A 12,084-nucleotide genomic window follows, 5' to 3' on the forward strand; every position below is an offset into this window, starting at 1 on the left:
TTAATACCTTTGGTAAGAAAAATCAAGATTAGCAACTTGAATTTTATGAGGGAAGGGACTTTTTCTAATGCTTTGTTTCATTTAAAGTTCAAAGAAAGAGTTCTGGGGGCGTGGGTGGGGGAAGCTTTTTTCTGTTCGATGTTATGAGCTCTTTACATTTGAAACTAAGGTCGGGGGAGTTGAATTTTCATTTGTTTAACAAATATTTACTGAGCACCTACTGTGGCCAAGGATTATGTGATTAGATACCAAGTTGAACTAAAAAGGCAAACAAAATCCATACTCCCAGAGGGCTTTTGGTGGGGGAAGGAGTTAGGACGATTGGTGATTTTTTAATTTTCCTGTTCGTTACCTTATGAAAACTTCACCTAACTCATGAGTAGCCATCTTACAATAGTAACTGCGTCTAGGGCTCCTGGCAGTTGGGCCACCGTTCTAAACGTTCAATGTCGGTTAGTATATAAATGAATCTCGATAAATAGTGACACCTCCCCTCCCACTAGAACTTAGGCTTTTTTTAAAAGTAAAAGTTTTAACGAACATTACGAATACAACCTTCGTTGTGAAGACTAATATTTTTGCAGGAATGGTACCTTTATAAAGATCGTGGTTGCCCCCGTACATATTTGTTCTTTCTTCATATCCAATTAAATGCAAATACTACTTTCCGTAGCCCAACTCTCTAGGTTTGTTGGGTCTAGCTCAGGAGAAAGGAAGCAGGAGCCGTTGGATTTAAACAGTTTGGTGTAATCCTTTTCTATGCTCTCTCGCTAGCCGGGGACTTGGTGTCGGCTACCCGGGGCTCTCCGTTCACGCAGTACCGGAATGAAGGAATCTGGGAGGGGGTCGGAAAAGGAAAAGACGGAAGAGACATTAATTGGCTCCCGAAGCTACAAAACGACGTTCAGGGTCTACTCTAAAGCACTGATTTCAAACGCCCGCCCCCTGGGCTGTTTCAGCCCCGCCCCTTGCGTCGTCACTTCGACTTCCATCTTGGTCTCCACTGATTGGTCCTTGTGTCCGCGGGCGGCTGAAGAGCTTGGGGTTTGCTTCCGGGTCTTGGGCTCTTTTTTTGGCCGCGGGTGCAGAGGTTTCTGGGAGCGGAGAGTCATGATGGCGTCTGTATGATCTCCGGGGGTAGCGGCGTCGGAGTTCGGCCAAAGTGAGCGGCAAGAGGAAAGCACACTGTGGGTTGGACCGTAAGGGGCAGTTGGCGGCGGAGGCAGAGAACCCGGTGTGGGCCCTGGAGGCGCCAGAGTTTCAGACGAGGAAAGTCGAGTGTGGGTGGGACCGGAAAGGGGCAGTTGGGGGCGGAGGCAGAGAATCCAGTGCGGACCGAGCAGGCCCCAGAGGGGCCGGACGGGGAAAGCGGCCTGTGGGCGGTGCCGGAAAGGGCAGCTAGGGGCGGAGTCAGCTAACCCGGTTTAGGCCGCGGAGGCCCGGGACTGCCGGTGGGGAGAGCCGGCTGTCAGTGGGGCCGGAAGGGGCAGCTGGGGGCGGAGTCAGAGAGCCCGTAAAGGCGGAGGAGGCGGAGCTGCGCACTAGTGGTGGGGCTCCGCGCCTAAAGATCGTGTCCGTGGTCTCCGGCCGGCCGCCGAGAGCGCAGCGCCAAGGCATCTTTGCAGAGGGCCACCCCTCGCCCCCTGGGATAGGGGTGAAGAGTCAGCGAGTTCCTTGTGACAGCCCGGAGGTGAATTCCCCGCCCCAGGGATGACTATCTTTGGAGGGAGGTGGCGGTGCTCCCCAGCGGCCTGCAACGCTGTTTCTGTGTCTCTCTGGATACATCGCTCTCCCTTTTTTTTTTCCCCGGAAAATCTAGAGAAGTATATCATTTCCCCCAGTTTCCCCGACACTTGCTTTTCTGACGCTTGAGGATGTTTCAGTAACCACAAACGGGTCGCTAATTTTTGGTTATTAGCGTCCTTTGAGGGTGGGCTCTTGTGTTTCCAGCATTTCTTAAATTGTAACTTGGAAAAGATCTGATTTATATTATGTTGGCTGCTGCTGGAGGAAATTTGATCAACAAAAGATTGTTGGAGATATAGGCCTATGTAACTGTCACTGAAGTTTAACACACTTTTTTCCTAGAACACTCAGTAACTTTGTCGGTGATTTTTTTTTTTTAAGATGTCTCTGCTTTTGTAGTTGTTAGCCTGTTCTGCTGTGTGAGGTTTAGATGAAATGAGAGTAAGGAGTCTGGTGGCATGAGGTTGAGTGGAGATGTTTAAAACTCAGACATGGCTGTACTGTATTTTACAAGGGTTTTGATGTGTCAAGTCTCCTGATTTAATAACCTTTTGAGGAATATCCCCATTTCACAGATGACAGAAACTTAAACTTGGTGGATTGCCAGGGGTCACTGATGTTTGAGGGAATGAGCTAGGGACATTATTTCACAAGGATGGATATAGATTAATGCTTTTCAAAATGAGAGTTTGTCATATTGAAAATAACTTGGCACTGTTTTTCTTCAAAGCATAAAAGATGACAACAGCAGCTCGGCCAACTTTTGAACCTGCAAGAGGTGGAAGAGGAAAAGGTGAGGGTGATTTGAGCCAGCTCTCAAAGCAGTATTCAAGCAGAGACCTACCCTCTCATACAAAGATAAAATATAGGTAATGAAGCCTTTTATTTTTTGTTTCACAAACAAGACCAAATCTGTTAAATGATGTGGTCATGAGATAGCGTGTTTGGGTTATTATCACTCAAGTTATCTGTTTTCATAGGAGTAGAATGTAGTAGTGTTTCTGACACCCAAAATTATGCTTCATGATTTTAAGATGCTACCAGATATTCCTTAAGCAGAAATTCCAGTTAACCAGGAATTTCTATATGTTGATTGAACAATGACTAATAATATATTCTCTCAGGAGGAACAAGCACTATCAATACTGATCAGTATGAGATTAAAAGTGTTGCTGTAACAAGCCCTGAGTTAGCATACTAACAAAAAGTAAAGGCGTTTTGATCAACCTGCTGCCTTACTATGGGAAAGTATGTTGATTTAGTTTGAGGTTCTTAAAGGTTGTTGATTTAGTTTGAGGTTTTTGACATCACAGGATGCCTCTTAGTAACCTTCGGATAATGATTTTGTTGATTCCCCTAGTGGAGTTTTCTGCTTTAGGGACTGAGGATGAAGTTGCGTTTCTTGAATTGTCTTCCATTACTACAGCTGTGTGTTTTTTAGAAGTGACTTTGCCTTGTCTTGTTTCTACTTTAGACAGACCACTCAGGATGCCCCTGAAGAGGTTCGAAACCGTGACTTCAGGAGAGAGTTGGAGGAGAGAGAGAGAGCTGCTGCAAGAGAAAAAAACAGAGATCGGCCAACCCGAGGTACCAATACTATCTTAGACATCTCTCTCGTAACATTGTGTTGACAGTAGTTTTTCTTTCATGTGGTAATAGGAATGGATTATCATTTTTGTTTGTTTGCTTTTAAATGTGGGGTGAAAGCTATAGCAGTTTCTTTAAAGATTGGATTGGATTGATTGGATTAGATTACATTGGATTGGATTAGAGATGATAATGAAATTGATACCAATTTCATCTTTTTATGTTTCTGTTTTAGAAAGAGCTAGGGGATATTTAGCAACTGTTATTTCAATTCAGATTAAGGAGGTTTTGACTATTTACAGCAGCCAGACTTTTTAAGGCCCCATGGTTTCTGTCTTTGAAATTCTTCCATTTTTATTTCTAGCATGTGTAAACTATATCCTAAATTTCCTGAGGCTACAGTTCCCATACTAAAATCAATACTTTTGTTAACTCATTCAGCAAATATTTGTCAAGGACTTATTTGCCTGCCACTGTTGTTATAATCCTTACTGTCATGTTTAAGACCTAAAAGCTCTTTGTGCCCCCAAGTCCCTAAAATGTTACAGGAAATGCAGGATTTGATTCAGTGAGTTAACTAATGTTTGTTTTCTCCCAGAACATACAACCTCCTCTTCAGTGTCAAAGAAGCCTCGACTGGACCAGATTCCTGCTGCCAACCTTGATGCAGATGATCCACTAACAGATGTATGTTTATTTCTTCCTCTTATCTCCATGTAGTAATTTACTTACCATTTTTCTGAAATACTTTTTTTATTCTTTTAGTTTTAAGAAGCAATTTGTATTTACGTACTGTTATTCAGTTACAACTCTGACTTCAGTGCTAAACTTTATAGTCTATTTTAAAACAAAGAAGGCATTATCTTGTTAATCACATTTCAAGTTTGATCTCTGGAGAGCCAAAAAGGTGTGCTTCCCTAAAAAATAATTCCTGGTATTAAACCATGGAAATTGGCTAGCTTTACCTCTTCAGACTGGGCTCTTCATCAATAGCATCCCCTCCAGTGAACGTAGGGACCTTTCCGTATTCCCAACCAGTGATGCCCCTTCCACATGTTCAGTGAGCATAATGGCTCCCTCTGTGTTTAGGGAGACATGTGATCTAAGTGGAAGGCTTTTAAGGATTGGCACTTTCATTAACATTCAAATTTAGGTCCCACTAAGTTTGCAGTTTTCTATGTACAGGGAAAAGTCTTCAAGGGTAGCATCTAATTAAGCATAGCATAGCACAGCATAGCAAGCTAGCAAGTGACTGATCAGATCAGATCAGTCGTTCAGTTGTGTCCAACTCTTTTCGACCCCATGAATCGAAGCACGCCAGGCCTCCCTGTCCATCACCAACTCCCAGAGATCACTCAGACTCACGTCCATCGAGTCAGTGATGCCATCCAGCCATCTCATCCTCTGTCGTCCCCTTCTCTTCCTGCCCCCAATCCCTCCCAGCATCAGTCTTTTCCAGTGAGTCAACTCTTCGCATGAGGTGGCCAAAGTACTGGAGTTGCAGCTTTAGCATCATTCCTTCCAAAGAAATCCCAGGGATGATCTCCTTCAGAATGAACTATATGTTAGTAATTCTAGAATTGATTGACTAAATTAAAAATTAACATAGTAATTCATATAAGGAACTCAGTTTTAAGTGAGATTTAATGGTTATTCATTTGAAATTATTTTACTCTGAGAATTTAACACCCTTTTTTGTACTTTAAATTATCCTGATTTCCTAGTTGTTTTGAGCAATATAAGACTATTTTGATCCTCAAAGTATGTAGTTAGTGTGTGTCAGTAAAAAGTGTTCTTTTTCTAGTTTTACAAATATTTTCGTATGTAAATTCTTGTTCATGTAAATTTGAAAGATACTATTTGCTGCTATAATGTTTAAAATATATTTAAAAATACATTTTAGTAAGTAGTCACAAGCTACTTGTGAGGTTTTATTTTACTTTTTGTTTGGTTGCTGATTCTAATTGTATTTAGCTACATTTATCTTTCCCAGGGAAAATTCCTGCTCCAAAGATTGGATAAGTGCCATTTTTATGGAAAACATATGACTTATGCCTTATGTCTAACCTCCTGGGCCATCACCATTCTTTTTTAGGAGGAAGATGAAGATGAAGATTTTGAAGAGGAGAGTGATGATGACGATACTGCAGCTCTTCTTGCCGAGCTGGAAAAAATTAAAAAAGAAAGAGCTGAAGAGCAGGCCAGGAAGGTAAAACCAACATATTAAATGTTTTTGCATCTTCTTTACTACATAAACTATAGCAGAAATGTTTTTTAATTTAAGTAGTAGCACCTTATATTAGAAATCATCCTTGCCAGGTCTAGATATTACAGCACCTGTAGGTCTATAAATCTGGTAAATTCAGTGACATCCTAAGTCTCCTGCTGCTGCTGCTAAGTCACTTCAGTCGTGTCCGACTCTGTGCGACCCCAGAGACAGCAGCCCACCAGGCTCCCCCGTCCCTGGGATTCTCCAGGCAAGAACACTGGAGTAGGTTGCCATTTCCTCTCCAATGCATGAAGGTGAAAAGTGAAAGTGAAGTTGCTCAGTCATGTACGACTCCTCGCGGACCCCATGGACTGAAGCCTACCAGGCTCCTCCGTCCATGGGATTTTCCAGGCAAGAGTACTGGAGTGGGGTGCCATCACCTTCTCCCCTAAGTCTCCTAGTTCTGTTAAAAATTCTTTTGAAATGGTTCAGACATGCTTTAGGCCTAATCATTAAATTATTCTTCACTCATTTATTTGTGAAAAATAAATGAGTTATTTATTTAGTCAATGTCTGTTAAGTGTCAGAAGAATCAAAGATGACTAGATGTAGTCATTAACCTAGGAAGAACCCACAGATATAATGAAGCCATCTTTACCTCTGTCCTTGTCTTCTGCCCCAGCCTTCTTTCCAGGTACTTGCTGAGGCTATCTGTCAATAAATTTTATGTAACCTAGCTTTTCTGAGTCCCCACTCCATTTGGAAGGAAAGAATGTCTAACTCAAAAACAGATAATTAAATAGGATCCATGGTATGTACCTTTATTGCATAATTACCCATAGTAGTAACAATAGTAGTATTACCCATAGTAGTAACAAATCTTTAGAAAGATTACTCTGGCCAAAGTGTGGAGGATGCAAGAAAGAACTCATTAGAGGGCTGTATCAATAATCCTCATATCCTGTTCCGAGATTCTTGCATGCTAGGAGTTGAATTTGAGAGACATTAACTATCAGGGAGATAAAATTGACCAAAGAAGAGTGACCAATTAGCTATGACAGTTCCTGGGTCTGTGTGAGTGCCATGCACTAATTCAGGGAACACAGAAGGATGGGCATGTTTCAGTGGAGAGAAAAGAAATGATGAGTTATATTTTGAACATGTTGAATTTCGCACACTCTGAGACCCTCAAGTAGATCTATGTGCCTCCACTTTGAACCAGAATAGAGCACATTTTTTTTTTTATTAAGTGGGCTTCTGTGTAAGATTTTATTTGAACCAAGAATTGTTCTGTTTAAAAAAAGGAAAAAGACTGATGTAGGTTAATGCTTGGAACCTAGGGAGGTAGAATTCATGTGGGTCAGAAGGGCCAGGGAAGAATTGAGGAAAGAGGTAGAATTGGGGATAGGCTTTGAAGACAGCTAGAATTCAGATTGGAAGAATAAAAACATTAAAGATACAATTCGTGTCAAAATTTGGTATAGGATAGCAAAACTCCAGGAGAACTATCAGACCATTCTTACATCTGCGCACCACAAGAGGGCAGTTATTCTATTCCAAATTCTTTTGGCCTTCCTAACAGCTGTGGATATAGAAAGAGACAATTAAATGCATTTGGAGCATAAACATATCAGACAGAAATTCTTGGCAATTTTGCAAGATCCATCTGATTTCTTTGTACAAACATGTGTTGGTGTTTTTTAGAGTCAGAATGACAGTTTTGTACCTATTTCCTTGTCTCGCTTTCTAGTGGCACCTCTAGTGGCTGAGGTGTTTGAAAACATTTTCAAACCAGTCAGCCTATGTTAGGGGCTGGGAAACTTCCTATAAAGGACTGCTGCTGCTACCGCTTACATGTCCGACTCTGTGCGACCCCATAGACGGCAGCCCACCAGGCTCCCCCGTCCCTGGGATTCTCCAGGCAAGAACACTGGAGTGGGTTGCCATTTCCTCCTCCGATGCATGAAAGTGAAAAGTGAAGGTGAAGTCGCTCAGTCGTATCCGACCCTTAGTGACCCCATGAACTGCAGCCTACCAGGCTCCTCCGTCCATGGGATTTTCCAGGCAAGAGACTAGATAATAACTATATTAGGCTTGCAGACCACATAGCCTCTGTCGCAACTTTTCAACTCAGCTGATTGTAGGATAAGCAGCCATAGGAAACATAAATAAATGAATGAGACTGTTCCAGTAAAATTTATTTACAAAACAAGACGGTTGGATTTGAGTAAACCACAGGCTGTCCATCCTGTATACCTGTGGTCATGAAACCATGCACCTGGTACTTGAGTCTGGAAAGAGTCGGCACCTTTTTTCCCCAGTGCTATGTGTGGCAGTCAACCAGTAACTCTAAAGGAAATAATAGGAAACTGCTCTTGGTTAATAATAACTTGTCACCAGTCCTAGAGATGCTAGTTTACATTGTTATTGAGTCAAAAGATTATTTATAATCTGCTGTATTAACCCTTCTTTAGAAATTGAGATAAATTGCTTTGCCTAATGTGTCTTTTTGATGTTTAAACATGTTCTTAAATGATTAGAATGTTTAGTGATATACTCTCTAAGCAATTATGTAATTTTGTATGTAATTCAAGAAAGAAAATATGTTTAAATAAATATGCAACCCAAGAATTTCAGAGTCAGAAAGAAACTAATGAGTGATAACAAACATGAAATATTTATAATGAAAGTCCCAAATTATTTCAGTAGGACTTTTTTGGTATATCTTTAAAAACAAAAGCAATGCTATCTTGATGCGTATCCCATCTCCCTCTAAAAATCCTAACAGTCTTTTAAAATATGAGTTATGATAATAAGATTGACGCTAGAGTTAATATAAGTAAATGAATCTTTTCCTTATAAATCTTCCCATATTATTGATAGGAACAAGAACAAAAGGCTGAAGAAGAAAGGATTCGTATGGAAAACATTCTGAGTGGAAACCCTCTTCTTAATCTCACTGGCCCATCCCAGCCTCAGGCCAACTTCAAAGTTAAAAGAAGGTATTGTACAGTAAATAAGTTTGGGATTTTATATATATGTATACAGTACAGATTATATATAAATACAAGTTGTATGTGTAGTTTTCTGGTTGTATTAAACTATATGGTGGTTCTACCTTGTTTGGTACAGACAGAAATGTTTGGAGGTTGAAACATCTCTTAATATGCAGATCATGTTTGACCTAGCTCTGCTCAGCTTTTCACATTTCTCTGCACTGCACCAGTGATGACTTAAAACACTTTTCAAAGATGCCCATGTTCTTTGCTGATTTTCCATGTGCAGTTTCCTCTGACGTGCGTACATCCACACTCACACACATTGTGTAGCCTTTCATTTGATACATACTTATGAGAACTCATATATTGCATGTATGAGTTTGTGTTGTATATGCTAGATGATATTTTGAAATAATAGTCTTTATTTTCTCTAAAATATGTGTTTAAGCCCATCCCGGGCTGCCTGTTTGTTTTTTTTTTCTTTAAGTTTATACATTATGAAAGCCAACCAAGAGAATCTTAACTAGAGTTCTGCCCTAAGCTCTTCAGCTGCTCTTTCCTTGTGGTTAATGTAGATGTGGGCCAACATATGAGCCTTAATTATTATACCCTAATAATTTCTTCTTTTGTCCCTACATTGTTAAATGGTTACAGAGTATATATAAAATCCTTAAAACCACATAATCTAACTATAGTGACTTGCCCAGTTATCCTTGAGACCTGTTCATACTAATCAGGGTAATGCCAGGTTGCTGCGTCTTTGTTTTAGACCTGAAAACATTAAATATTTATGCAACTTCTGCTTTTTTAACTCAAAGTTTCTTATACTGGAAGAATAAGAATGTTGTGTGTATTCTAAAATAGGGATTACTCTTCCTGTTAAAAAAGCAAGCCAACCGCCTCTTAAAAATTACTTATTCTTTTGGGTATAATTGCAGCATCAAATGATGTGCATGTTGAGCATGAGGAAGCTTTGCAGTTCACATAATGTTTTTAGCTCTTGATACAGGTATTGTTCTATTTTTTTCTTTCAGGTGGGATGATGACGTTGTTTTCAAGAACTGTGCAAAAGGTGTAGATGATCAGAAGAAAGACAAAAGATTTGTAAATGATACGCTTCGATCTGAATTTCACAAAAAGTTCATGGAGAAATACATTAAATAGTACAGTTTTATGTGCTGAATTGAAGGCTATAAAATGTAAACGATCTGACTTCATTTTGATTTATTTTTCTCTCCCACCCCTATCTAAATTGTGTATAGGCTTCCCTAATTTTTAGTTCCAAAGTATCTTTTCCTTTATTGATTAATTACTTGATAAGGACTTGGGAATTGGTTTAACCCAGTTTCCATCTCAATATTTCCAGTCATGTGTTTTCTCTTAAATATAGGAAAAGAAACCTTGTAATAAATATTTTTAATAATCCAAATAGCCAAATCTGTGTCCCCAACTTGTTTGTTGAAATGTATGCAGCTAGTAAAACATTGCATATTTTCTTCTGTGTGTGGTATTTCTTTGTAAACTTTTTCTCCCCTATCTCAAGTCAGTTAATTCATGATATCTCCTATCTTTTGAAAAGTGTGATGAAAGATTAAAGGGATTCCATTTTGGACCACTGTGTTGGTACAGAGGAGTGTTGTCAAGCGGAAAGCACCCTGAGTGCGTGTGTGAGGGAGCATGGGGCCCCTCTCACTTTGGGATTGCCCCTTCTTTTCTCTCAGCCCCAGGTAAGAAAGAGCTTCTTAAGTGTGCCCAGGAAGCATGTGGCATTCACCTGTGTTGTGGATTCGCAGCTGCCATGTTTCTCTTGAGGGAGAGCGAGTTTGCACACTGATACTCACTAGATGCAAAGCCTGGGAGAGTTTAACATCAAACAATATATGGAATAAAACTTTTGGAAATACGAGGATATGGATACAGGAAGTGGGAGTGTTTACACAGCTGGGAAATGAAGTTTTCCTAAACCTTGGCTAGGATTTTTAAGGTTATCATTTTGATAGAAAATGTAAGACTGGAAATTGAATCTTTACAGATAGAGACCCATTCATAGGATTCCTCTATTGTAAATGATGTTGAGCTTGGTAGGGTTAGAGGTAAAACCTTTAAAGCAAAAATAACTTATTTATCACTGGCATTTATTTAAACTCCCTTCTCTAGGATCCTCAGTGGAAGCTTGGACACAGGTTAACCTGAGTCCAGAGGAGAACTGGAATTACAGCCCAGGTCTAGACCAAGTTTATGCCCTGTGTTTTTGGGTTTTTCCCAACTGAGCAATTTACATTGATGTTTGAATACTTTGACAAGTGTTTTTTGTTTGTTTTTTTTAATTTGGCTGTGCTGGGTCCTAGTTGTGGGATCTAGTTCCCTGACTGGAGATCAAACCTGGGCCCCCTGCATTGGGAACATGGCGTCTTAACCACTGAACCACCAGGGAAGCCCCTTGACTAGTGTTTTTTAAAAGCCTCTCATAATACTGAAATGTTTTTATCTCCAACTTTGAATTTCTAAAATGCCTTCACATTCATTTTCAATTTTCTTCATAGCAATGTTTATATAGGAAGGAAATACTGGGTTATTCAAAGCTAAGGAAATTCAGGCTGTGAGTGATTGGATCAGTAATAATACGTGGTGGGACACATTTGAGTGCTAAAACTACGTGAAAATGTGCTTACAGAGGTGAGAAGCATTATTTAGATTTCCAAAACTAGTTCTTGGGGTAATGGGTAAAGTCTTGAGGAAAAGAAGTAGCAATTAATCATAATAAAACTTTTTAATATATAAAGGGCTTATAACTCATACCCAAGGGCCCAATCTAGGTGCATACACCCTTATTCTGAGATCCAGTTACTTCAGGTAACCTATTGGAGCCCAATAGATTCAGGAAGAATCAAAGTAAAACTAATTTCAATGATTTCTTTATCCATTTTCCCAATATTTTCCAATGTGAGACATTATGTAACTGGTCATAGATCAAGGGCACACATAAATGGTAGTTTCAGCTCTCAGATTTATAAAGGCAGTATCAGCCTTCCTAGCAAAAATGCCTAACGTTCTTGCAACACATCTTGCATAGGTGTGGCTGAGGAAACCGTCTAATCCTGCCAAGAGCCGGGACTTGGAAGCAAGATGGACCTGAATGTGAAGCCCAGCTCTGTCACCTCGGGTTCCACTAAAGTGAACTAGCTAATATTGGCAAATGTGCTACATGCATGTAATCAACACTGCTCCCTGTAAGGCAGGTGTCATTATTTTCTGGGTTTTATAAACAAGGAAATTGAAGTTTATAAGAGAAATTTAAAAACAAACCAAGTCATAAATCTTTAAGAGAATAAAGCCAAGATTCAAACCTTGCAGTGTCTATTTGCAGCCCATCCTCTTTACTGCTTGGAGAAGGAAATGGCAACCCACTCTTGTGCTCTTGCCTGGAGAATCCCATGGACAGAGGAGCCTGGCAGGCTACAGTCCATGGGGATGCAAGAGTTGGACACAACTTAGCAACTAAACTACCACCACCACCTCTTAACTGCTACACTTGACTTACTC

General features: G+C 40.1%; 2 protein-coding genes across 4 annotated transcripts in view; one reads left to right on the plus strand and one right to left on the minus strand.

Moving 5' to 3' along the window:
• LOC109569819 (lysine-specific demethylase 4D-like) overlaps nt 1-611 on the minus strand; it is a 31,490-nt gene extending 30,879 nt beyond the window's left edge. The window contains exon 1 of the mRNA XM_070803351.1: nt 594-611. The gene's annotated coding sequence lies outside the window, so the exon portion shown is untranslated. The remainder of the gene's footprint in view (nt 1-593) is intronic.
• Nucleotides 612-1,026: 415 nt separating this feature from the next.
• CWC15 (CWC15 spliceosome associated protein homolog) lies at nt 1,027-10,037 on the plus strand. 3 transcript variants are annotated; one of them, XM_019975538.2, is made up of 7 exons: nt 1,027-1,162; nt 2,477-2,615; nt 3,221-3,333; nt 3,932-4,020; nt 5,429-5,542; nt 8,426-8,544; nt 9,576-10,037. In XM_019975538.2, exons 2-7 carry the CDS (start codon nt 2,485-2,487, stop codon nt 9,703-9,705), a joined length of 696 nt encoding a protein of 231 aa, XP_019831097.1. In that variant the 5' UTR covers nt 1,027-1,162; nt 2,477-2,484; the 3' UTR covers nt 9,706-10,037. The 3 variants fall into 3 exon arrangements, with proteins under 3 accessions (XP_019831097.1, XP_019831099.1, XP_019831098.1); XM_019975540.2 differs by having other exon boundaries at nt 1,068-1,187; XM_019975539.2 differs by lacking the exon at nt 1,027-1,162 and adding an exon at nt 1,513-1,690.
• Nucleotides 10,038-12,084: the final 2,047 nt, after the last annotated feature.

This window comes from Bos indicus, chromosome 15 (assembly GCF_029378745.1).
Source record: "Bos indicus isolate NIAB-ARS_2022 breed Sahiwal x Tharparkar chromosome 15, NIAB-ARS_B.indTharparkar_mat_pri_1.0, whole genome shotgun sequence".
In the NCBI taxonomy this organism is placed as follows: Eukaryota; Metazoa; Chordata; class Mammalia; order Artiodactyla; family Bovidae; genus Bos; species Bos indicus.

Excerpts from the sequence above, each read along its gene's own strand:
- CWC15 (XM_019975538.2), top strand. The coding sequence starts at position 2,485 with ATGACAACAGCAGCTCGGCCAACTTTTGAACCTGCAAGAGGTGGAAGA. Across the intron at positions 2,616-3,220 it reads CATACAAAGATAAAATATAG|ACAGACCACTCAGGATGCCC; the intron begins GTAATGAAGCCT and ends TTTCTACTTTAG. Across the intron at positions 4,021-5,428 it reads CAGATGATCCACTAACAGAT|GAGGAAGATGAAGATGAAGA; the intron begins GTATGTTTATTT and ends ATTCTTTTTTAG.